At 47.1% G+C, this 25,829-nt stretch overlaps 1 protein-coding gene across 2 annotated transcripts in view; it reads left to right on the top strand.

Moving 5' to 3' along the window:
• Positions 1–8,738, top strand: part of ARHGEF9 (Cdc42 guanine nucleotide exchange factor 9) — a 214,434-nt gene extending 205,696 nt beyond the window's left edge. For both annotated transcript variants that reach the window (XM_068408403.1, XM_068408402.1), the window contains one exon: positions 4,905–8,738. In XM_068408403.1, the coding sequence (XP_068264504.1) occupies positions 4,905–5,086 (182 nt within the window). In that variant the 3' untranslated portion in view covers positions 5,087–8,738. The remainder of the gene's footprint in view (positions 1–4,904) is intronic.
• The last annotated feature ends 17,091 nt before the right edge of the window (positions 8,739–25,829 follow it).

Here is a 25,829-nt window from a genome sequence, read left to right as displayed (position 1 = left end):
AAGTCCTTCGGAGGCAGACGTTCCCTGGTCACAGCTGCCATCCACACCTCTTGCTGTAAAAACTAGGTCTGCAATCAGGGAGCAGAACTAATACCAGACACAGCATAGTTTGCTAACTCTGAACGTAACAGCAACCAGGGGAATGGTGGTGAAGTGCTTTGAGATCCTCTGTTGAAACGTGCTGAAGAAGGGCAAAGGGTTGTACCCATTCAGCCATTACTGCTTATTTCTTTAATTAAATTTGTTTCTATTGCAGGAGTAATTAACCGTACAGCAGTTACTGTTCTTGAGGTGTGTTCCTGGCTACCCCATGTTGCGTATGGGTTATAGTATTCAGGAGGAAATGGAATATATGGGGTTTTTTTGAGCACAGCTCCCGAAAGATTCAAGTTGGCTCAGCCGCTGTTGGGGATCAGAGGGAGATGTAGGTTCCTTAGCGCAGCCCTGCTTCCTTCCCTACCAGCAGCCTCTACTCAGCCAGCGGAGAAAGGTGATGTTGATGTTTTGTTGTCTGCCACTCAGCTCTGGCTAACGAACAGCGTGACGTCTAGACAGCTAGGTAGGAAAAAAGCCTGTGCAATAGCTCCTGATCAAAGCATAAGCTAAAATCTTAAAGGTTGAGGATGGAATAAACAGCTTGTAAGGCAAGTTTCCGTGGTTATATATAGGCAAACCTGAGTGTATTCTGTGTGTGTTTTGTGTTAACTCTGGAAAGGTGCAATGTAATGTAGCTGTCCTGCGATACCGTCCCTGGGTCTGTCTGCACGTGTCCATGTGCATTGCCTGTGAGTTAATTGCATGCTCCTCCATCGTCAAGCGCTACTGAAGTCGGGTTGTAACCTCAATAGAAGAGACACTGCAAAAAAAAAAAGAGCTAGAAGGGAAAAAAGAGACAGTTTTTAATCTTTTTATTTGTTTTCTTCTGAGCTGAGAAATCCAAAAGATTCCAAGTGACGTTGCCTAGTGCTAAAAAAAGACCTGATTTCAGCTGACAGCGCAGCATCTCTCTTTACCAGTTTTGTCTAGCCAAATTATAAACCCTCGAGTTTTCTTTTTCTCATTCTGAGCAGATTTCCACAACCCCCACCCTGCTGAACGATCTCGCTGTGCAGCTGCAGCCTCTAGATTGTGCTACAGTGCAGAATTATGCATGAACCAGCAGAAGGAGCTCCAAGGCTGGTCATTGGTGTCGAGCTGCTTTCTTACGCCTTGGAAAGGCAGCGCAGCAGCCGGGTCTAGAAATCATGACTGATCTATTGATTCTTTCCCTTTGCGCTTTGAATTCTGTTCAGCCCAGAATTGTATTGGAAAAGAGCTTTACTCATTTCTTTCTGTTGAATTGCTGTGGAGTTATGGCTTTGCATATTAAAAAAAAAAAACTCCCTCGAGGCAATTTTGCACGACAGCCCCAAGTTCTGATGGGGGAGCAAACGGCTTCAGAGCTGAACAGAAACATACCAACCTGTCATGCTTTTCCCCAGAATTGCTCTTTCTCAGGATTTGAAGATGTGCAGATCAGGTGAATCTCCTTCCTTCCCCTCCCCAGTTCCTGCATTCCCCCTTGTCAAGAATGTGGGTATGTCCCAAAAAAGCCGTTCTTGGGGCACCTCAAGCAAAGTGCTGTATCACAGTTCCACAAGAAAATGTATTCGTACGGAATTGTCAGCCTGACTTGGCAGAGCAGAGATGTTTTTATTTGCCCACAAACACATGGTAATTATGCATGCCTTTGAGATCCGCAGTCTTGATCATTCAGGCCATGGAGGCCATTTGAGAAATATGATAAATATGCAAACCTTCGGCTGCTTATTCAAGTAGAACCAGCCAGGAGCTTTTGACGTTCATCCAGCTTAGATGTTAATGCCAATAGCCTAGATCCTCGAGCAGGGCCACGCAAACAGCTTTGGGAGTGTGGGTCTGAGCTGCTTTACTGAGGGAGGTGGCAGTGTGTGCATGGGTAGGTTTCAAGCAAGGATAGACATTTTTCAAGAGTTTGGACCAAAAAGGCTATTTTGGGAAAGAACTGAATGGGGTTTGGTAGTGATCTGGCCAGGGGAGTCTGCCTTTTTCTCTTTGGAGAAGACAGACTATGGATTACATTCTTTGCAGTGTAACTCCATCAACATCAGTGGACTTCAGCCAGACTGTCCTTTCTCTACTCTTCAGCCTTCCAAGTGCATAACATTTTGCTGATCCAGGAGATTTCTTAGCATTTCTGTATCATGATTAAAATACATTAGTTCACCCTCCACAAATTGGTTTAGAGACAGTAAAGAGCTCAGCCCAGCTCAGCCTGGCAGACCGGATGCATCCCAAGGCTGACTGCTACTCTGCAGCCACAGGATGCAAAAGACATTGGGCCATGTCATTAAAGCAATGTGGTTTTAAGGTCTTCCAAAGCCAGAAACAACTGCTGTATGTCCCTTAGTAGCAGCTTTAGATTCGCAGCTCTTTTGTGTTGTAGAACATTGGTTAGTAATCTTGGTGGCACAAGGACTACTTGCCTTTGAAGTAATTCCTGGTTCTTTGGGTCAGTCAAAGACAGAAGAAGATATATTTCCCGACTCTCGCCATGTAAGGGACCTGTACCAGATCCTAACCTTCCCACAGATCCTAAAATTCCTCACCAGTCTCTGCTGGGGAAAGTGGCCAAGGCACTAAAGGCTGGTGGCCTCCAGGAGAATGTCTACACTCTTGTATGGGTTCAGGGCTAGAGTTGCCCTCCAGAGCAGACTTTGCAGTTGGTTACACTGCCCACACATTGACCAAGGCAACTTGGAGCAGGACAGTGGTAGAAGAAGGGATGGAAGAGGTAGGGCAGAGATGAGCTCAAGCCCACGCTCTGCCCTTATGGGATGTCATTGGCTTAAGTCACATAGTGTGGTAAATTCACATTGACAGTTGGGCCCTGCCAACAAGGATGGTACAGAAGTTGTCTCAGGTAGCCTAGAAATGACGGTGTCCAGGTTTGACCGCAGGACAGCAAGGGCTCTAGGGTTGCACTCTGCTCTGCAGGCTTTCTGTGGGAGAGAAGAGCTTGGGAAGGACAGCGTAGGAGGCTCGTGGATGAGTAACTATATTCCAGCACGCAGATACGAATGCAGAACATCTCCCAGTTGTTCTTGTCAACCAAGTTTGAAATATTAACTGTGATGAAGTTGTTAAAGGTTAATAAGTATGAATCATGGAGCAGTTTTTGTCCACTGAAACGAAAGATCTTGGTTACTCCCTGCAGTGGACAGAGAGCTCCATGATTTGATGGTATTTGCTGTAAAGCAGGAGAAATCAGTTAGACATAGTCAAGATGATACCTCCATTTGGTCTGAACCTTTTGAGGATTTTAACAACCCTTGACTGGTAAATTCTATAGCAAGGGGAAGCGAATTAATTCTCTTTCCTAAAGCTATAGCTTTGTATCTAAAAGAGGTCCTGAATTATAATGCGGCAACGTATAAAAGTTGTCTGAGGAGCTCTGTGAGTGCACTTTGTGAGGCTTTTCCCTTCGTCTGTAAGCACCCGAGTGTGTGCAGCCTTCCTGTGCCCGGGCTGGCCGGCGCTGGTCCCGCAGAGCATGTGTTTGGGTGTGGGCAGGGACCGCTAACCGAATGCAAAGAGTCGCATTTCTTTTACACACGTTGCTGTGGTACCTGGGTGCTAATCACCATATTTTGCCTTCTCTAGCACCTTCCCAGCTGAGGATCTCAAAGTGTTTTACAAACATTAATTAATTTAGCTTCACAGCCCTCGTGTGAGGTAGGTGGGTGATGCCATCCCGCTTTCCAGATGAGGACACTGATCTACTTGGGTACCAGGGGAGGCAATGGCCTTGAGATGGCCCTCGCGAAGCCTCCACCCGTCCTGCGGCCGGGGCTGCCCTCCCCGCAGAAGGAAGAGCAGTTCTGCATGCAGCAGGGGGGATCCAGAGATGGCCAGAGCTTACAGCAGCCTCCTGCCGAGCCCTGCTCCTCCCCCCTTCCTGCCCTTCTCTGGAGTGATGGTTTCCAGCCGATCACGCTACCCTGAGGCTGAAGGAGGGGTTGTCCCTCATCAGTGGTGTTGCGGGGAAGGCAATACAGAAGTAGCCATATTACCATTCCCTGTAGCCTACACAGTGGTGGTGACATGCCTCCCTTCTGTCCCACTCACCCAGAGCCGCCCTTCCCACACCATCCTTCACGACAGGTTGCGTAGGTCCCAGCGTGCTGAAGCTCCCCCTTTCCGTGGGCAAGCTGCAAGGGCAGCGTCCCCTCACCCCGTTCCTGCACAGGAGCTGTGACACCCATGCGGGAATTACGCCTCTAGAGCCCGAAAGCGTAGCTTTGCCGGTCCGTCCATCGCTGCCAGTTTGGATGGAGCAGAATCAGCCCTTTCTGCCTTGCGTTCAGCCGTTTCTGGCTGAAACCAGGCTGGTAAATTAAAAACTAACCCTATGGAAAAGTCCTACAAACTTTCCTAAAGCAAATAACGAGTTGCCCTTTGGATAGGCAGCTGGGAGGGAGGGTGAAACCGAGCTTGGAAACAGCAAGTGTTAAATTTGCCAGCGGGTTGACCGATGCGGTTGTGTGCCGTCGTCGGAGCAGACTGATCCTGCGTGTGGCCTGGCCACGCTTGCACCTCGTTGGATCGCAGAGGACTTTTCCATGAGGGCAGGCAGAACTCTGCCGATACAGAAGTGATGGATCTTTCCCAAATCTTCAGCTCGTGGTCAAGTGCAGGTAGCCTCCGAGCCGAGAGTTTAGGCGGCCGCTGCGTTCCTCCGTAGATTTGCCGTCTCTAGCCCGCCTCCCTGTTGTTTGGGACCCTGGTAATTAAGCGATAAGAAGCGAGAGCATGACGAAGAAAGACTATTGACCCGATTGCACTTTGACTGATCTGTTTCTTTTTCCCCCCAATCATCGATGCAGGTGTGAGCTACTCCAAGTCGGTTCCTCCAGCCTACCCACCACCCCAGGATCCATTAAATCAGGGACAATACATGGTGACAGATGGCATATCCCAGCCCCAGGTCTTCGAGTTCACCGAACCCAGACGCAGCCAGGCACCATTCTGGCAAAACTTCAGCAGGTTAACACCATTCAAAAAATAATACCTAGAGAGATGGAGAATTCTAACTTAAAAGAACTAAAATTAAAAAATAAAGAGAAGCAAAATTATATTTATAGATGGACCTTTTTTCGGAGAAGCACTGTTGCAACTAAATATATATACGTATATATATATACACACATTTTAAAAATAATAATATATATACATATATGTATATATATAGAAGGACCAAAAACTTTTTTTGTTGTTTTTGGGAAGCAATCTGCTACTAGACACTAGGAAGCACCAATGATTTCTAACCATGTGACCTATTTTATTTTATTCCATTGGTCGGACATTTTTTTGTTTGTTTTTTCTTTTCTTCTTCATTTTCATTCAAGTCGTCATTGGCATCCCAGAATGCTTTCTCGCTTGTGTGAATTCGTCATCGAAGTTCCTCATGGACTACATTGGTGTATATTTTATTTTATTTTATTTATGGGGGGGGGGTTGTTTGTTTTTTGGAGTGCCGGGAGGTCTCTGCTCCCTCTCCCTCCCTCTCCGTCCCTTCCTTGGCTGTCCCCGGAGTGATCATTTCAATGAAGAGCATCGACCCCGTCCCTGTCCTGCATCCTCTGGTCTGACTCGTGCCTGTCTGGATGTGCTCCCCTGTGCACCATGCTCTGCTGCGCAGTATTTCTCTGGCTTTAACTGTTTTGTTGTGGGCAGGTGAAAATCAGCAGAAGGGCTATCAGCTACTTAGGAAGCGAGAGATGGGTTTTCCTCAGTTATTTTTTTTGCGTTTTTCTTTTTTTTTAAGCGCTGTCTTTTTCTCAATTCAGTGTGATTTGTTCACACTTGGAGTAACACTGAGAAAAGAACATCAGGAGGCTTTTATTTCTTTTGCATTTAGTTTTATTTCTGTGGGGTTATCTTTGATTTATTTTCTTTTTAAGCTGAGACTCTGAAAAGCCCGCTCCTATCTTTGTTTTCCACGCAAAGATAAAAGCTTTAAAACTGACGGCTCCACGCCCTCCATCCCAGCTAGAGGAAAATTGGCTATTAGGCTCCCACAAATGGCCAGTTTTCTTTCTTCAGGAACTAAGGTCCCATCCTGTCACCACGCTCACGCCTGCCCAGTACTGTTAATGACCCGCTAATTGCCATTTGCAGGAGCAGGGATCCCACAAGCTCCACTGCCTGCCCTGCTCTCTTGCCCATAAGATCCCCGTGGGCACTGACCTCCCGAGCAGAGCCCGAGGTGCCCGAGTGACCCGTTAGCGGAGGGTCGGTGCCTCCCTAATTGCCAGTATTTCCCTGACATTTAATGCACCCGTGCTGCAGCAGAGTTGAGAACTGCCTTTCAGGAAGGAGATGGTTGTGACCTGAGAAGTTTAGCCCTTTGACCGTGACCTAATCTAAACCAGCCATCAGTTTAACCTACCTGGCTCCAGTGGGTCAGCAGAGGTGTATCGGTGCCCGTGGGCTCTGGAGGGATTAGCTCAACTCTCCAGGGCTCTTTCTCTCTCTTTTTCTCCCTCTGGAGATTCATAGCTCCATTTTCAAAGACAATTCCGACAATTTCAGCCTTAAGTACATTTGTTTGCAAGCGCAAAAGCTTATGTTTAAGCTTGTAAAACAAATCATTGTGCACTAGGATGGTTTTTTTTCCTAGGGCAAATGAGACTGTTTAACCAGATTTAGATGAACTTAAAAACGTTGCAGAGCTATTCTGCAAGCTGCTTTGAAAATGTGGGATGAAGTGATTGATCACGGTATTTATCATTTTCTTTTCAATCTGATACACCACATAAGCACCCCAGGCCAACGAAAGTGAACATACATTTTTTTTTTTCTCCCCTAAGAAATACAAGCGAATGGGAAGAGCAGAGAGTGTGATTTCAGTATTTCCATGGAGCCTGTTTTATTTCAGGGCATATTACAAGGCAGTGGCAGTAATCTAGAAACTATCAATAAACAGCAAAGCCAGATGCATGTTTTGGAGAGGAGGAGTGGCCCCTCTGTGACACCGGGAATCCCCAATAGGAGGCAACCCAGTTTTATATCAGAACTTCTTTTTATGCTCTTTTGTATCTTTGCATTTTTATGGTCAGATTTGAATATTGAATATGTAGCAAATATTGTTTTGTTTCTCTAACAGAATGGGTATTTAAAGAAGTGAATGAGATGGATTCTCAGAAGTTAAACTGAAATGCTTTATTATTTCTGAATGGCTGGAGAGATGCAGAGAGAGAGAGAGAGAAAGAACGAGCGATTACAAACTGCTGTCAACATGATGAAAATTTCACTTATTCCTTTGCCTTTTTAATTGCTTAGGGGAAAAAAATAACAAGCACATTAGTTAAGCCTGTTCATTTACTGTTTTGTGCCTCAGAGAGTGAGAATGAGACATCCATAATTTTTATGAGAAGATGCTTCCTAAGTATTCAGCACTAGGAAAAAAAGAAACACCACCGCCACACCATTATTTGCATCATAAACCAAGACTCGCTTGATCTGACAAGGCCACTTGTTGGACTCGCAGCTTCTTTCTTAACCGGAAAGCCGAGCCCCGCCAGCGCGGCCGGCGCGCGCCGAAGCGGGCGGCAGGCAGAGCGCGCGCAGGCCTTTGCGCCGGAGGGGAGGGGGCCGTGGCTCTGGGGCACGGCGCTCCGGAAAGCTCTTCCCCTCCGTCAATTGCCGAGGCGCTGCAAGAGATGGAGCCTTGTCACAAAGAAGAACCAGCACTGGGCCCCACTTTCCCCACCGCTGATAGGGAGCAGGGCCGGGCCGGCGCGTGGGGAGCAGCGCGGCCGCGGTCACGCTGGGGGGATGTTGACTGAGCATCTGATGCAGCCTTCCAGCTCGAGGCCAGACAGGAGGAACCCACTTACATTCCATATGCAGAAACAAGAGAGTTGTAACAAACTTACATGTTTACGGTATTTCTCTGGCTGAATCTATATATATATATAAAAAATAAAAGTACCCTCTTCCCTAGGTAAATGACATGCATTACCCCTTGACCCTGACCCTAGAACAGAGGATCTAAAATCAAGACTTTCGCCTCCCCACCCTCTCCAAAAAGATCAAACAAGAACCAACCTAGGTGCATCTAACAGTTGTAAATAGAAAAATAATACATAGAGAAATATATTTGAAATTTGTTTCAGTTTCTGGATGGTCACCGGCCATCCATTGCAATGTTATTGATAGTACACTGTGGTGCTTTGGGTTTCTGGTTTTGTTCTCTTTATGCTCTGTCATCTTTTCATTGCAGCTACATTTCAGGGAACATGTATATTTAGTAGCTATTGTAAGTTCTGCATGGCATCACCAAGCTTATTTTTCCTTAAGAAGAAAAGAAGAGTCTGTAGGAACTTAAAGGCACTATGATGACAGGGACTTGTAGCAGAGAATTTAAAAAAAAAAAAAAAAAAGGTTTTTAAAATTCTAGTTTGAAGCCAAATACTGATATTTTAGTGCTTTTGGGGTTTTAACAGTAAGAGCAAAAAAAAAAAAAAAAAAAAGGATTTTGGTAACCCAGCTGATCCGCACTTGCCAGTTTTATTATTTTGTTTATATTGGACTGTTTGACCCTGTCAAACAAGTGTCAAAGTTGTGTGTATAAAACAAAAAAAAGTGTTTAAAAAAAAGTGTTGTAAAGACACTGAGCCTTATGAAAATATTTATGGAATTAAATAAAAAGAAGTGAAAAGGCATCTGAAGGCATTTTAAATCATTTTCCTCAGAGCGGTCTCCCTCTTGTCCCAAAGGCTGAGCACAGATCGCTGGGGTGGGGCTCCAGCTTGTCAACACCGAGACATTCGTGCGTAACCAAAAAATAGGTTTGTTCTGGAAATCTCCCACCTCCCCCTTGCTTTGTGTCCTCCATCTGACCTGAGTGAAATGATTCACGAGGAACTGGAGGTTCAACGCTGACAAAATACCACCTTGCAAGTGCTGGCAGGGGTTGCTCTAAGTGGAGCTCGGCTCAAGTCTTCTGCGAAACGTGGGTTTAAACTGCTTTCTGTTCCTGAACTTTGCTCAGCTCCAGCCCAAGCCTGGACAGCCGAATTCTCCAGCCAGACATCTAATCACAAGTATGTTGTGAGCCACGTTTCGGAGCACGGGGAAGTAGAGCAGGGGGTGGGTTTTCAAGGGGAGGGAGCCTGGCCACGCGCTGCAGAGGGGATGAGCAGGTCCCTGCCTTGGTTTTCCCGTGGCGAGGAGGGAGCAAGTGCCCACCCGGAGAAGGAAGCGGGTGCGTCACCCCTGACAGGCCAAGCGCTCGCTCTGGGCACCCGGTGGCATTTGACAGGTAAGGCAGCTGTTTGTAGATAGCCCTAAAGTGCAGCTACAGCCAAGGGCCCTGGGGTTATCGCACCACGGCAGCCAGAGGCAGTGGTGCTTGGGAGCGATGCCTGTTGGCACGTGGAGAAACACGCAGGCCCAGAGGGGCTGTGAATAACTGCGGCCTGAGAGCGACGCTGTCAGTGCCCACGCTGACTTCGTGCTCTTCCCTGTCTGTCCTGCGGGTGCCCGTCTGGGTGAGTGATGGCCGCTTTGCTGGCACACGGACTGACCGCGTCTCCAGCCCACTTATCTCAGGCAACCAGTCAGACAAGGGAATTAAACAAAAAAAAAATGCGAAACCCAAGCAGCTTTGCTCTGGGAGAAAGAGAGAGAGAGGCTAGAGGCAAAGCCACGAGCCCGAAGGCTGCTGTGGGGCCAGAGCTTGAGCAGGTTCAGGAGCAGGCTCACCCAGCCCTCAAACATCACAGCTTCACATCTGCCTACTGCTTCAGCAATCCCCCAAGCCAAGCTTTTTTTCCTCTTGCTTACATTATTGCTTTCAGTGAAGAGGCCGTTGGTGCCGTGCTGGGGTTCGCTTGTCCAGATGCTCCCATTTCTCTTGCGGCGCGTCACCGAGGGTTGGCACAGCGCCAGTTCCGCACATGCTGCTGGGGAGAGCAAACCCAAAATGCAGTTACATGCAAACCCCGCCTTGAAGAACCGCTCTCCTACCCACACTGCTGTCTTTTCACACCAAAGAAGTTATTTGCCAGAATTTTGCACTCCCCTCTGCCTTTGCAAACATGAGCTGTGAGGAAGGAGAGGGCAGGCAGGGAGAGCACGAGCAGTAGGCATTGCCCAAGGTGTGTAATGTACAAAAAAAACCCCGACAAAGAGGGAATGGGGAAGGAACCCAGTCACCCAGCATGTCTGCTGGGAGTAAGAGCGCTGCCAAAGCTTTCTCAGAAGCCATAAATGCCCTCCATGGCCCTGCAATGTGTGCCCACCCCAGCTTTCCTGGCGGCGGCCGGAGAGACGAGCCCTCCGCAGCCGGGAACACCCTGAGCCTGCAGTGATAGTCAACTTAGGCACTGCATTTAGTGACAGTATGTGTTTGTTTTTAGCTTTCTCCAGCCACCCGGCATTCAGCCAGCTACGATGATGAACTTTTTGGTTGCATAAAACAAAAACAAAAACCAAAGAAACCCAGTTTAAAGTTCCTTTGTCTTGCGGGGTACTAGATGCATTAGGCCACATTTCTGGGTAACAGCCCACCCCGCCCCTCCAAGGTAGCAGCAGGGACACCAGGAGAGATGGAGCCAGCTGATGGCTGAGGCCTTGAGGCAGACAGTCACTGGCACACATGCCGAAGGCCACCATTTGGCACCAAAGCTTTTCTTATGTACGTGTCCAAGTACAGAATTGAGCCCTCAGAATGAACGATGAGCAGTAGGGAAATGACCTTAAAATGACCATCCGTGTTGGCTCCGCCTGGTTTGATGGTCCATCACACTCCTTCACTTGCCCATGCAGGTATGGAGCCACGTGGCCGAGGGCACGTCAGTACGTGGGACTTGCCCATGCAGGTATGGAGCCACGTGGCCGAGGGCACGTCAGTACGTGGGATGGTGTGTAGAGCTGGCAGCTCTGTGGGCAGAGCCAGGCCTTGGCTCCTCAGGAGCTGTAACAGAATGGGTAAAGCTTTTAGGCTGATCTGTTTGTGACATGACGGGAATGTTGTGTGAAGGACTCTGTACGTCAAAGCCAGCTCTGGTTTATCCGTGTGTGTATATCCATGGCCTTACAGCTGAGCTTTTCCTTTTTAAGGCCTCAGCCTTTCAATCTGATGGCTGGTGCTGGGATTACAGATCCCAATCTAGCCCAAACAATAAATTGTCTTGTTATTCTGTAGCTAAGAAGCAGCACTAGGTTTTGCACTAAGTGCAGTAGCAGGTCAGCATCCTCCAAAGCATGTGCTGCACCAGCTGTGCCGGGTTATTAAAGAGCAAACTGGACCTGGCATTGCTGGGGGTGCAGCGGGAATAACTGGTGTTTTCGAGAGCCTTTCGAAGTGCTGCAATCCTTCCCTGCAAAGGAAGGACACGAGCTGTTTAACTGCAAATACAGTCTCCCCAAAACTGCAGGTACAAACTGTAAAACTCTGTTTATTTGTCTGAATCTCTTACCTTTGCTATGGAAAAGAGAGACATGGTATTTCTTAAATGCTTTTAATGTTCACAGCCCTTTTTTTTTTCCAGCTCTCTCCAGGTAAAAATGCATCCAGGTGAAGCTTTGCACCTTCCCCTTTCAGAGCCACAGTAATTTGTTACCTATTTGGCAGGGTCTCTGTGCTCAGCCCTTTCCCCCTGCCTGAGCCGTGCAGCAGCAATGGCTCAAAAATGTTCCCCCCAGCCCTATTTTCCAAACCTCCCTCCAGCAGCTCTGCTGTCGACACACCAGCCAAAGCCCATCTGGTGGCACGTGCATTGTCCGAGAGACACAGAGTGCTTCCCTCTTCTTTCAGTACAGCAGCAACAAAAAAAAAATCTCCAAGACAGAAACACTGTGTTTTGTTTGGTTTTTTTTTTTTAATTTTTCATGTAGGAGAATATATTAAAAAGTTAAACCCTTGCAGAAATATTTACCTCATAAAGAAACCATCAGTGCTTGAAAAAGTGCTGTGGTCTGGGGCTTGTCAAGCGTGTGTCACCTCTGGCCACCTCTGCAGCTCCCAGCTGGGGACAAGGGCTGGTGATGGCATCTCGAGGGGTGATGAGGGCTGTACCCTCATACACACACGCAGTCTTGCCCTGTTGCTATAACAGCAGAGAGCCGTAACGAACACAGCTAGAGCCTGTCTGGCTTTTATACCCATTGTACAGCTGGAGGGGAACAGACGCACACTTTTGCTAGGATCTGGATTTTTTCAGAACAAACCATAGTACTAAATTGACTTATAAATAACCTCTGAGAATTCAGGCCCCAAGAGACTCAGCAGTGTCTTCCTGCCTGGTCCTGGAAGTCAGTGGAAGTTAACTACTTCAGAAGAGAAGTTCTATTCTCTTTTTTTTTTTTTCCATCCGGAGAAGCATTAAGAGGATATATTGGTATATTTGCTTCTCTTTTTTACAAAAGCTATGAAGCTTTGCTTCATGAAGCAAATAGAGGGGTGTATGTGTGCATTCAAGCCTTTGCAGGTTCATAGGACACCAGGAAGAAGGTGGCCCTTGCCCACAGCCCAGTTTGCCCTGTGACAGCCATCACCCATGCCAGCAGGGCCAGGGCTCCACTCACCCCTACGACAGCCATCCAGAGCCTCCTTTGAATCAGTGGGATTTTTCCCTAGAACTGTGTGAGGTTAAAAAAAAAAAAAAAAAAATCTCACTCATGACTCTTTTTCTAAACTGGTATAAATCGGACCAACCCCCATGACCTGCTTATTGCAGGTGTAACTGAAAGCTGTACTTGATCCATGGGTTTAGTGGCTGGGCTGATACAGCCTGGAAATGCTTGGAAAGAGTTTAGCTCAGCTGCTTAAGAGGAAATGCCTCTTCCTCCTAAGGACAGCAATTTTTCAGGCAGGTTTTGTGTGGCTGGGGTGATACCATCCCACATTCACTGCAAAAACCCCGCAGAAGTGTGAAGAGAGCAGCAGGTTTGAACAAGGCAGGCACGTACAGAAGTGGGAGCCGCTGTCTCAGAGTCCTTTGTCACGGGCTGTTTCTCCATCCTGGGCGAGAGCTGGGCTGTCCAGATGAGCAGTCTGAGCAGAGCCTTGTTGAGCCCTATTGCCCAGGTCGGTTTAATGTCCATTCGCTGCTGGCTGACCTGGACATTTGACAGCTCTTCCACCATCAGTTACTCCCCAGTGCAAATCACACTAATAGCGCAGTTGTAAAAAAAATCTGTCACTTGCTGCCTTATCCGACCTAAACCACATCATTTGACAATTTATTTTCTGGTTTGGCTGAAGCCAAGGTGTGTTGGTGTCCCTGGCCAGCTGCGGAGTGCCCTCGCACTCCCAGGGGACACCCCAGTGACACAGAAGCCTGTGGCAGCCACCAAGAGCCCGACTCCAACAGGCAAAAGCACCGGTGCCCGTTACGTGGTGGGTGCTGTGTGTACGCACAAGGTGAGTCAGGAACAGGGAAGGTTATTCTCTCGTCCGGTCAAGGGGAGCTGTAACCCTGTTGCCACCTGCCTTGACAGAGCCCTTATCCTACAGGCTGCTTTTTGAGGGAATATGTGTCCAACGCACTGATTTCCTCAAAGTTTCCCCCACAGATACAGGGCAGCAAGAGCGGAGTTCCTGGCCAGCCCTGCTGCTGCGGTGGTTTCACGCTATACAAAGGAAATCCAGAGTCTTTGGACCAGGAAAAGAAAATAGGAGCAAATACAATAAATACTCGTAGCTGTGGTGAGAGCCGAGACGGGTGCCGTGGTCTCTGGTTCTGCTCCCAGGATGGTTCGTGCCCGTTCTCTAAGGACTGCGAGCGTGCAGGCTCCCCGCAAAGCCACCGCGCTTGGTCCTGCCAAAGTGCTGCCTCGAGGCACCTGCTGTTTGCCGCTGACTGCAAAGATGATGCTAAAGGGGGTCTGCCACGCCAGGTCCGTATCCAGCACCTGCCCCAGCCCAGATCCCCGCTGCGGTACTCGCAGCCCGCTCGGCAGGCGCCGGGAGGAGTGCCGGGGGCAAAAGGAAACCGATGGAGAAAAGCAAGAAAGTTTTGTGCGTGCTGCAGAGAAGGAAGGGGCTGCCTACGGCGTGTGGCCTGCCCACCGCAGGCCGTGCTGGCCGGGGACGCGAGCACGCAGCCAGACTGCTCGAGGATGTGTCCTGCTGGTGTTATCGGTGTTGCTGGCGCACTTACACGGGCCTTATTTTTACTGTCTGGATGCACCATTAAACAAGTTTGATTTCGTTGCCTGATTACAGATGAGTGGTTTCAACCTCGCACATAATTTAGTGCTACCCAGGGGCTCCGTTAAGGACATCCCCGGACAGGCAGGAGCAAGTCGGTGTGTGCAGATACGATGTGGTTTTGTGCTGGAGCGGGGGGGGTGACAATTACCTGGCAAAGGGAAGCAGGCGGCTGGGTTTCCCCATCCCCTTCTGGCACCTTGGGCGTGCTGACCCTGCTGATTTACCCACACGTGGGAAACTGGACTGCATCATTTCAGGGAGCAGGGACTGTGGTCACGTTTTCTCCTGCAGAGGGGAAGGGTGACAAAGAAATCAGCGCACATACCCAAGAGGCAGCACCCACCAAAGCCCCCGTTCACTGGTAAAGTGTTCCTTCACGCTCCCCAGACAGACCCATTCTGAGTTAGAGACCAGAAGCAGGGTCAGGAGCTAATGGGGATGTTTCACAGTCAGGAATAGCAGCTCCCCAAGAAGCCAGCGATAACAACCTCGAGGGAGAGTGCTGTGCAGGCTGATCAGCACTCGTTTCTGCTCTGGCTCTGTAATTCTCTTGGCTTTTCATGAAAAGGCATGTCAGTAATATCCAGTCATGTAGAGGGTTAAAGACCACATTTATCCTGCACCAAACACAAGCAAAAAGCTTTTGCTGGAAGAGAAAAGCTGATATAAACTGCTGTAGAAATGCCAGTTTGAATTCCACCCCCTCCGGTTGTAACTCCTGTGCTATTCCCAGGCTGGAGGATGAGAAATTCGGAGAGGGCAGCAGAAGAAGGGTATATTGCCCTCAGTGATGGGCATTATTTATACCTGCACCAAACCGGCACGAGCTGTCTGGACCCGCAGGATCTGCTCTGCATCTGCCAACCTGTCCAGCCACTGCCAGGTGTGCCAAGAGTTTGAAGACCAACAGGAATACTGTGATGGGCTCTCTTCGTGCAATGGAACCAGATGGTTTAAATAAATAACCCTGTCTCTGCAGTGTTTCTATCCAAACATTGCGGCAGAGACCCTTCAAGTGGAACTAAGCATAAAAACACCGTTTTTATAAAAATCATAAAAACACAGTTACTGTCCCTGTCCGGTCTAGCAGAGCGCTCAGCAGGCAGATTGCAGAGTAAGTGGGCTGTAAAAAGACTTAGCAGATGAAGGCGGTATTAATGACATAGTAACACTCGTCTAAGTAATATATATCGATTTTTTTTTTCTTTTTTTTTTTAAAAAATTGTTCCCCTTGACTTACGGCTCGTATCAACTTAAAGCTGCTCTGGAAGAAGCGTTGTTATTATTTGGCTCCCGAGTTCATCACTAAAGCTGGTGAATGATTAGCCTGGAAGACTAAGGTGGTGTATTAGGGGACACCATTTCCACATGCCAGTGTTAAGAAATCTCAGCAGTATTTGAAGGGAACAGAAAGGTCGAGGGCTTACAAACTGCACAAAGCCGCCTGTCCCCAGCCCGTCCTTCCTTTCTTTTCCTCCCTCTCTCTCATTTTCCTTCCTCTCCTTCCTCTCTTTCCTTTCCCTTTTGCTTTTTTTTATTTCCTTCTGTATTTAATTCATTGCCTTCTCGCTTCCCAGACACATCTTCCTAGTACAGCTTGTTCAGAAAATGCAGACTTGTGTCATCGCCCTGTGTTTCCCTGCTCTGACCAGTGCTGAGAGTTGTAAATCCTCCATCAGGGAGGTGATTCACAAGCTCCTCTGCTTTCTACTTCTGATTTTTAACATGTGCTCCAATGTACAGGCAAAAATTCTTCTTTCTCATTATCTGCCAGCACGATGACATTACAGAAACAAAGCTCAGCATGTGCATTCATTTATGACAAGGCCGTTGCTGTAATGTTAGTGACTGGCCATTAGTTCTGCAATGTTGTAAGGGCTGAAACAAAGCCACGAGCGAGTAATTTAAACAGCAGCATTTCCTCCAGTGACATTATTCCTTGCTATTCGTGTAACGGTGCCTAGAAGCCCAGCACAGACTGGGAAAGCTCTGTGCCTGGGCTCCGTGCGCATGCACACGTGCCCCCCCGCTTCATTTTAGTGATGAGAAAAATCAGCACCCCAAGACGTGAGGGGTGTCCTGACGCTGCCCGGCACAGGGGACACACTGCAACTCGTTGCTTCACCTCTCCTTCCCCCCCAGACCTCTCCTCACCTTACCCGCTGCCCAGGTGCTGGAGTACAAGCTGTTAAGGTTCAAGCTGAAGCAAGGGTTACGGACACCCCTACCTTTAGTTGTTTGGGTCCTGTGGATTTATTCAAATGCAATTGAGAGGGCAGTAAATGGCATAATTAGAGCTCTTTTAAAGTCAAAATTAGTCTGATGGGGCCTGGATGCCAGCTAGACAGGACATCTCTGAAATGTCTTGGGAGCAATGGCCAAGGCAGGAGCACAGCAGCCCTTTCTCAGCTGTTGTTGGTTTTAATAATTTCTCTTTGCGTTTAATAATTCCTCTTCGTGGTTGCCATTGTTTTCATCGTCGTGCCAGCAGCCAGCAGGTGCAGAGAGCCCTGTACCGCCCTGGCCAGGCAGTGCCAGCCCTGCTCACTTCACCTCCTCTCGCTGGAGAAAGCAGCGCGATAAGGGGCCCTTTGGTTTGCAGGGCTCTTGGCTTCCCCTCGCTGGCTCCTTTCCAGCCCACTCCCTGCTAGCCATCATCTCGTGTCCTGCATTAATCACTGTCCTTCTCCATTTCCAACTGGACCATGGTGCCTCCTCGCATCCCCTGCTCAAGCGTTTGTCTGTGCACGTCCTTCCAGACCTGGGGCAGGGTTCCATAAACATCTGCAGAGCCCCCTCCTTAAAAACCATCTCTCGCTATGGTACAGGGGCTCTTCTCTCTCCCACTTTTCCTCCTCAGCATTTTTCTCTCACTCTGCCTCTCACTGTAGCTGAGTTTCCATCAAGCCATCCTGGGCAGGCATAGACGTGTTATGAGTTCTATAAATTAGCAGTGAGCCAGGCAGAGAGGATAAAACTGCTGTTGCTGATGGTGGGAAAAGGCACCATTTCCAGGAGCGATGGACGTGGCGGTACCGAGCTGCTGACGCACGTGGCACTTTGCGAAAGACCTTTGTAAGCTCCTGCTCACAGGAATAAAACCTGAGCTCTGGTGTTATGTGTGAACAGCACTGAGCAATCAGTTAGGAGCTATGACAAGAAAATGACAGCAGTGAGGGAAAATTGCATCTCAAAGTACATAGCAAGCGGGAACTCCCTTAGGATGAGAAATCCCTTAGGGTGGGAACTCCCTTGGGGTGGGAACTCCCTTAGGATGGGAACTCTCTTAGGATGGGACTCCCTTAGGATGGGACTCCCTTCGGGATAACGGTTTTAATGGAAGGGATGAGACTGAGCAAACCTCCTCTCATGAGCTGCTGAGAATCAGCACAAATCATAGAACCATTCAGGTTGGAAAAGACCTTTCAGATCAAATCCATGTCCCTGGCCCACCTCTGCCCATTCCCTGGGCTGCAACAATGGTTTCCCCCCATATTTCTTCCACGCAAAGGTCTCTGTTAGCAATACTGCACCCCAGCTCTAGGGTCCTGCGGTCAGAGAGCAATACCGTGTGTTAAACTGTGTGCCTTGCGGGCCGTAGCTGTGAGGGTTGTGGCTTTATTCTCACCAGGCCAAGCCCCACTGAAGATGAACTGAACCAAACCTGGCAGCAGCGGCGCAGGAAGAGCCTCCTGCAAAGCGCACTGACGTCTATGGGGGATTTTCCTCGGAATTAATCAGGCAAACATCAGGATCTAGTCTCAACACTCTTGTTCATAGTATAAACTCTGCTTTCATTTTTTTGACTTCTGCACGAAGTACTAAGTGTCCTCTCAGATTTTGTTGCAGGTTTCTCTCTTCCCTTTCACCAAGCTCTCTTCTTTATAGAGCTAAAAATAAGTTTATTAAAGGAAAACAAAGTCTACATCCAACAAAGATGTGAGAAGGATAATGGCAAAGAAGAGAGGACTCCACAACAAACCAGGAGGAAGCCCCTTTTCCCAGACTGTGTGCTGAAACCACAGAAGGGGTGAGGTTCTGCTACTGAGAAATAAAACGTTTTTAGGAACTGAGTGTATTATAAATAATATTCTCAGGAAACCCTTGATTACAGCAAAGTTCACATTACCAAGACAGAATTAAAAGAAAGGGCTACATCATATGAGCCTTACTCATGATTGTACTAAATTCTTAAACAATTAATCCTGGTGCTTGGGGCTGTTCCTCCAGCCTGTGCTTAAGCAAAGCCGTCCCTCACTCACCCTGCGAGGCACAGCTAAAATTAGTCGCATTGGCTGGGTAAGAGTTGCACAATCTAGCCACAAATTAGCAGATCCAGTGGATGATGCTTGACATCATTGTCCAAAAGCCCTTAGTTCCCACTCAAAAATGGAGACTAGAACTTGGCAGAAAAACAAGTGAAACCTCAAAATAGTCCGTGGCTGCATGCTCTCAGTACTGAAAGTGCTAGCTAAATGATTTAATTAGCTTGTGTTAATGAAAGGCAAATTTTTAATACTCTCTCCTCCAAATTCTCATCTTGCCAAATGTTAAGATAATGCATTTTCAGATGTCTGAACTCCTCCTAAACCCTAAATAGTTGGAAGCCTCACAGTAGCAATAATCACAAGTGTCAGTACTTCATAGTCCTTCCATCCTCGTCAACGCAGGTTATTCTCTGACACTGCTCAGAGAAACACGTTGGAAAGCGACGGGAAGAAACAACCTTGGTCCATGGTCCATGGTTCATGCTCAGCTAGAAAGACCCTTAATGCCCTGAATGCAGCCCCCTTTCAGCCTCAAACTGCTTTTCAAAACCAAAGGAGATGACCCAAACTGGCCAGCTCGTTGACAGCTGTTCAGCAAAAAATACCTGGGGGGATGTGGAGGGGAGACCACCCATGAAAGGCAAATTTAGATTTCATTTCAGTGAGGGAAACACCCCTTGCCAGTCAGTGCTGTGCCTGCTCACCCAGCCTTGTCTCCATCAGAACTAAGGGAGGACACGTCCCTTCCCTTTTTTATTGAAGCCCATCTCCACTTCAAATAAAATTTGTTTTCTTTCATATTTGTTTTCTTTCAAATTGAGCAATCAGCACTCTCTTTTCTCTCTCTAGGAGCCTCATTCTTATCTTCTGGATGTGCGTTAGACTTTTAGAGAGAAAGCGGGGGAAGAAGGGTTCTTCTCTCCCGAGAGCAATAGCATCTTTGGCTTAGGATGGCCAGGCAAAGATGCCAAGAAAGTAATGCCAAGCTGTTACAATGGGTTAACCTTTGAAGCCATTCCCTTTGTCTGCTGCATTGCTGATTGGATTTCTCAACAATACATCTGCATTCAGAAAAGACACCTGGAAAATATTCCCAAGAGAAGTATTCGTGCCAAAAGAGGACCTGTATTGTAGCCAGAGCTTCTTGAAATCAATACAAAAAATAAATACCATTGGAAGTGTTTTTGAAAGGAGACACACTCGGTATGACAACAACTCCATTGCATTTCTGAGTCCCAATTCTCTCACTACCATTCATCTATGACAACAGATTGATGAGGGTTTTTTTCTGACAAAAAAGTAAATTCACCGAGTTGGGCTGCTGCCTGTTGTTCTGTTCTGATTGCCCCTTAGGTGTTTGTTATTACTGGGGAAAAAAGATTGCCCTTTTCTTCTTCACAGAGTACTGGAAATGCAGAAAATTGGTATTTGTGATGCATACCAAATTCAGCAGAACAGGAAAGAATTTGATTTTTTGCTTTCAGGCAACTTACGCTATATCAGTATTTTCATTTATTTGGGCAAGTGGCAGCCCTGTCTTCCATACTTATGCTTTGTACTCGCAGTTTGTAAAAAGCAGAGGAGAGAGACTACTTTAAGTGGCTGCAAACAACTGTTGTGAAATCAATTAACACATTAATGAATTAAAGAGTGTTACCATTTCCCATTTCTTCTCCTTGATAATGCCAAAGAGTCGGATTGGAGGGCAAAGATTTTCATTGTTTGTTATTGCTGTGAGCTTTGCTAATTATTTTTCTTCTGTTGTTGTCCCAGGAAATGGCCATCAAACAGTGGTGAGGAGGGAAAACACAGAGTAGGGCTTGTTCACCACGTGTATGAGACACTTGGCGAAACCCAAGGAAAAGGGGTGCCACTTGGGAACCAATATACCAAAGACCTTCTGGGCCCTGTTATTGCCCAAAACATGGCAAGAAGGACACTGCCAAAGAAAGCAGCTGAGGAGCAGGAGGGAAGGAAGGAGGACTGGCTTGGGAGGAGAGGCAAAATATCTGTCCAGCGCTGGCCTAATGTATCACTGTCATAGTAATGAATTCTACACTGAGTAAGTCAGAGGTGAAAAGGGAGCAGGGAGCTCAGCACAGGGAGGGATGAAGAATTCCTAATCCAAACCCACCTCTTCCACCTACTCAGTTTTCTAATGACAAGGCTGCAAAATATCTGGTGACTCCTATTTCCCTTCACTTTCCATTTGACTCCTCAGCCTCCCTCCATGTATTTCACTGCTAGGGGGGAGCCAGGAAGCCTGACTTAACCAGAAGGTTATTGCTTCATGGTTCTTACAGACATGCGGCTTTGGGGTTTGTGGGCGTCTTTTGTCTTCTCATATTTATGATTTTATATTAAAAAAAAAAAAACCTATTTCAATGCTTAAAAGAGCGTTGTTTCCACCTAGATACCCTGATCAAACTCATCCAGTGGAGCATCCACAAATGTTGTATTTCAGCTGGAAGTAAGATGCAGAGAATCCAGAGGGATTTCATCACATAATATTATTTTCATTTCAGTGGACACATACATCATATCTACCATACAGATGGAAGTATCATTCTCTCTATGGCATTGAGTAAGATACTGCCAAGAGTCAATGGCCAAGCAGCTGCAGAGACCTCCAGAATAAGCACGTACTCTTACAGCAGTAACACAATACCTTGTCCATCCCAGAGTCAAGGATCAGAGTACACACAGGCATAAAAGTGTGTGAATTCCCTTCTCCATCCAGGCATTACCCTTAGGTCCCCATTTTTGCTGCGTGCTAAACTCAGAGGGAGACAGGAGCTGATATGGGAGAGGTAGGAGGTAGAGCTGTGGGAAGGGGAAAAGGGGAGTGAGTGGTGTTCAGTGGTGTTTAATTTCTTCATCTCTGATTAAGACTCTTGTAGTTTCTATCACAGTTCTTCTAAATTGTTTGGAAGCTGGGAATGGGGGAGAAGAGACTTCCAATAGCTACTTCCTGAAAGGTGGTGTCTCAGGAGAACAGTCACTGGGGAATTCTGATTGACAAATCTGCATGACATAGCACGTTTCACTCAAAACAACAACGAGAAAACCAAATACCCTTATGTTATTGTAGCAAACAGGTTAGCGAGTAAGCAATATCTGGTCTAAAAATAGTTCCTAAAGCAAAAGCTCTGCAAATGAGACAGACTCGCTACATGACAAGGAAAACATCTGCATTTGTCTTGCAGGTCCCCCAGCTCCTACCAACCTTGTACTATTTTATGTTCTTCTTAGGATCTTAGATTGCAAAATGAAATTTCAAAGGTTCATATATCAAGAATATTAGCAAAAACAACCTCAGGATTTCATGCCAGAAATAATGATTAAAAGGTCACAATTTGCAACATACCCCATTATTTTGCGGTACTAAGTTCAGTAGGCCAAAAATAAGCACTTTTTTCCTGGCAATGCTGCAGCCATTTGTACTTGCAGTAGCACAAAAAGCCAGAGCATCGGAAAGAAACTGCCCATGAGGTAAACACTAGAGGTTTAATGTGGGTGGGAGGGACACATTGCGCTTTGCAGCACAGGAGGAGGATGGAAGCAGAGCAGAGGGTAGCAGCAAACAACGCATCTGCCTGGCTGGGATATTGAAGGGGTGAAAGCTGTTAATGCTGATGTGATGCAAAAGACAGAACGTAGCTACAAAGATCGCTATAAATAGCAAAATATGGATCTAATGAAATAAAGATCTCATTTAATCAGGTTTCAGAAGATAGGAAGGCTGTTGTGTGGCTCGGGGGGGACCTGTTGACCACCTGCAGTCACAGCTTTGAGTGATGCTTCCCGCACGGGCACAGGGGAGCAGAGCTTCCCCCAGCTATTCTGATCACCGCGGCGGAGGGAGGGGACAGGTTGTACTTTCTCAGGAAACACTTCGGCAATGAGAGGAAGGGTGTGACCCTGACTTACGGAGCAGGGAGCTGTTCCTGAGCTGCGTAAACAAGGGCAAGGAGCAAGGCACCATCCTTAATTTTAGCAGGGAAACCAAATTAACCTTTCTTACCCTTGGCCAGATTGACCTTTCCAGGTGAGCGAACACCTAACTTCTTGCTCTCTCTCTTGCAGGGTCTTGATACTCAGAGGTTTAGCACAGACCTACTTTGATACATGTAATAGAAAATAAAAAGAAAATTGTATACAATATTTTGAAAGGATTAGTGCCGAATGGGATGGACTCAGCACCTCAGCGACCAGGGAGCAGCAGCTACACATCGGGGAAGGGGCTCCCGGGCTCCCAGAAAGACCAGGTTTGAAGCAGTCTGCAAAAAAGGCCTTTTTTTTTTTTTTTACAGAAAGAATTGCAACAACCTCAGGAAGATTCCCACATGCGTATAATGTAACCCATGTATATAAAAATAGGACCAATGGGGAGGGAAAGGAACTTAGATGAGACCTAATGCTCCTTCGTCAGGGAGGACCCATCGCATGTACAGAGATTTCCTCCTCTCCATTACCCTCTTTGAAAACTAGCTTCACGTTATGCTCATCTGCTCCACAATTAGCATTTTAGCTTACTAAGGAGACAGAAAGGATAAAAATGTGAGAAATAGTTAATTAAGTTGAAAGTTAATTCATTATAAATGAGCTCTGAGGCAAAATTGTGTCAATTACCCCTAACTTCTTGGTAGGCTATATGTGGAGATAATTGGTGCTACGTCCAGACAGGCACAAGCCCTTGTGGAAACCTGTGATTAAAGGCCAGATCCTGCCCTTCACTGCCAGAGGGAGGACTAGGGGGGAACACCTTTGCACACAGGCAGGTTTTTTTTTTTTTGCCTTACATCTGGTTTCTACCCTAGAGGCACGGAAGCGTCCTGTGTTAGATGTTATCCATGTTCCCACACACGTGACAAGGGCAGATCACATGCCCCTCTGTGGGTGCACACACAGATCCTTGCTATGCCCGTACAAAAGATGCTTTCCAAGAAAATGAAGGATACGAAAGGCACCGTGGCTTTTTTTTTTTAATTCAAAATAAAATCAAAAAGTAACTTCCTAAATAAGAAATTTAGGACCCACTCTGAAGTCCTCAAAGCAAGAGGAAGACTTTGGTCCTGCTTTGGACAGGTTTAATTCCTTTTGCAACCGCAGGACTAAACCCGATTTCACAACTCTCTGGGCTTTCACTACAGACCTCAAATCTTGCTGATGTGCATCTGGCTTTTCAACGGGTGAAATCTGCCATTAGAGGAGGCTGGGCCTGCCTCCACTGTCCACATTTCACAGGCTCCTTTGCCACAGTTTCCTCCCCGTTGCATGTACCCCGTTGATGCTACTTCTATTGTCAAGGCTCTTATTACTAAAACAGCCCTGCTTCAAGGCTGCGCAGTGGGGCACCCATCTGAGCTTTTGTTATCTCGCAGTCCCTGAGGGCTCATTAAGGTCTGAATTAGCTGACTGTCCATGGCCCTAATTAGTACTTCAGCTCTCTGGGAAGCAGCCAGAGCTTTTTTAACCATTGCTCCTCACCCGTGGCATCAGCTCCCTTCTGTGATTTGGAGCGTGCAATCTGCAACAGCTTTGAAACTAACTTAGACAGGCGTTTATCCCCTTGCTGCTCTGTACTGCTTTTAATTATTATTAATTGTAATGGCCAGCCCTGGAAAACGCCCAGTGAGGGTGCGCTGCAGGACGCTATGGAAATGCAGCTTGGTTTTGGTTTGTGAGGTTGTTCTGCCAAAGAGCAGAGGGAGGTTGTTAGGTACAAACACCTAGTGTGGTGCTTTATGATGGACAGGGCAAAATACAGGAAAGGCTCCACATGAGGGTATAGCCATGGATAGGTCTTGGTCCTTGCAAACCTGGAGGAGGAAGTATTTGATCTGTCTTTTCTTGTGGGTTTGGTGGAAAAAGCAAGGGTGCATCACTCCTGCAACTCCACTGCCGTTGCTGCGGTTAGGCTGATCTGCACGCTCTGGGATATGGACCCTGAGAGGTTTGGTTGCTTGCTCTGAAGTTGAGGTGAGAAATATTAATTTCACTCTCACTGCAAAGTTTTGAAGAAAAATATTAAATATTTAATCTGTGTTGAATACAGAAAATGTTGAGTCTTCACTGCAAGACAACCACAAGTACAACATCAAATGTATCAGGGTTTGTGTGTGTGCACATGAAACAAGTACATAAATCAGCCTGGGAAACAATTAAAACTGATTATTGACTGGATCTTGTTCTCAGCAATTTGTCCAAGGGCCTTATCAGAAATACCTCACTGCAGATCTAAGCCTCACTCTGAAAGAGTAAGACCAGGAGCCTCCCACATTGAGAGCTCTATAATGACTTCTAACAAACCACGTAACATCTCTGTGCCTTGATAGAAAAATGAGGGCAATACCTCCATCGTGATGCAGTTTGGGATCCCCAAACAGCTGGTCCTGTACTGAGATTCCCAAAGCGTCACTGTTCTTCAACAGGAATTTCTAGGCAAGCGTAAGCAATACCTGCTCATCGACCTCCACAGCACCTGCAACAGCTGGGGGACAGAGTCCTACAGATGAGATGAAAATGTGTATGTGTGTTCTCAGTACACTTTTGATAACCTGGGCACATGCTGGTTTCCTCAAGAGCGTGTGGCAGTAATGCAGAGTGCTAAAGAGAGGACTATGCTGGAGGTGTGCAGCACTATTTCAGGAAGAATAAGGCAGGCCCAAACTTGCATTTTTTTCTTCTTGACACAGCTTTGTCACACCAGAAGGACGACAAGCTGAACTTTCAGACAGGGTGGTGCAACTTTGGCGCTGCTTACCCATCCAAGATGATGTTCAGAGTCTGCTGGGTTCATGAAGTTCACCAAGAAGTCACGGTAGCTTTTATTCAATACCATAAACAAGTATGAACAGAGACCTACATCTGCAGTCCCGCCTTCTACAGCAGCACTGAGAAACGTCAGGAAATGATCCAGGACCAGAACTTGGCTTCTCTTGCCTCTAACACCAGGCTAAGAGAGCCATACAAAAGAGAGATGCAGACTTTCTCCTGTCAATGCTTATACTCCTGCCAGCAGGTACATTAACATGGTCTCTGTAAATCTGTCTTAAAAAGAAAATATGTATATTTATTTTTGAAAATAGCCTTGGAGTCAAAGCTTCATGTCCTGTAGAGGACATGTCTAAGCAGCCCTGGATTCTCCAAGCAGAACACAAGATCCCTTTGCTGTGGATCTTATGGCATCTGTCCCCTTTGCCTGGCAATCGGTCTCTTGCTTTTTCACTCATTTCTAGGGGACAGCTGAAGATGGGGCACTACTAAGTAACGCAAATTATTTACATCTCTCTCTGTTAACCCCCACCTTTGGT

The sequence above is a fragment of the Nyctibius grandis genome, chromosome 10 (genome assembly GCF_013368605.1).
Source record: "Nyctibius grandis isolate bNycGra1 chromosome 10, bNycGra1.pri, whole genome shotgun sequence".
NCBI classification, from domain to species: Eukaryota; Metazoa; Chordata; class Aves; order Nyctibiiformes; family Nyctibiidae; genus Nyctibius; species Nyctibius grandis.
The sequence above is the reverse complement of the archived record's forward strand: the minus strand, read 5'-3'. Positions and strand labels throughout refer to the sequence as shown.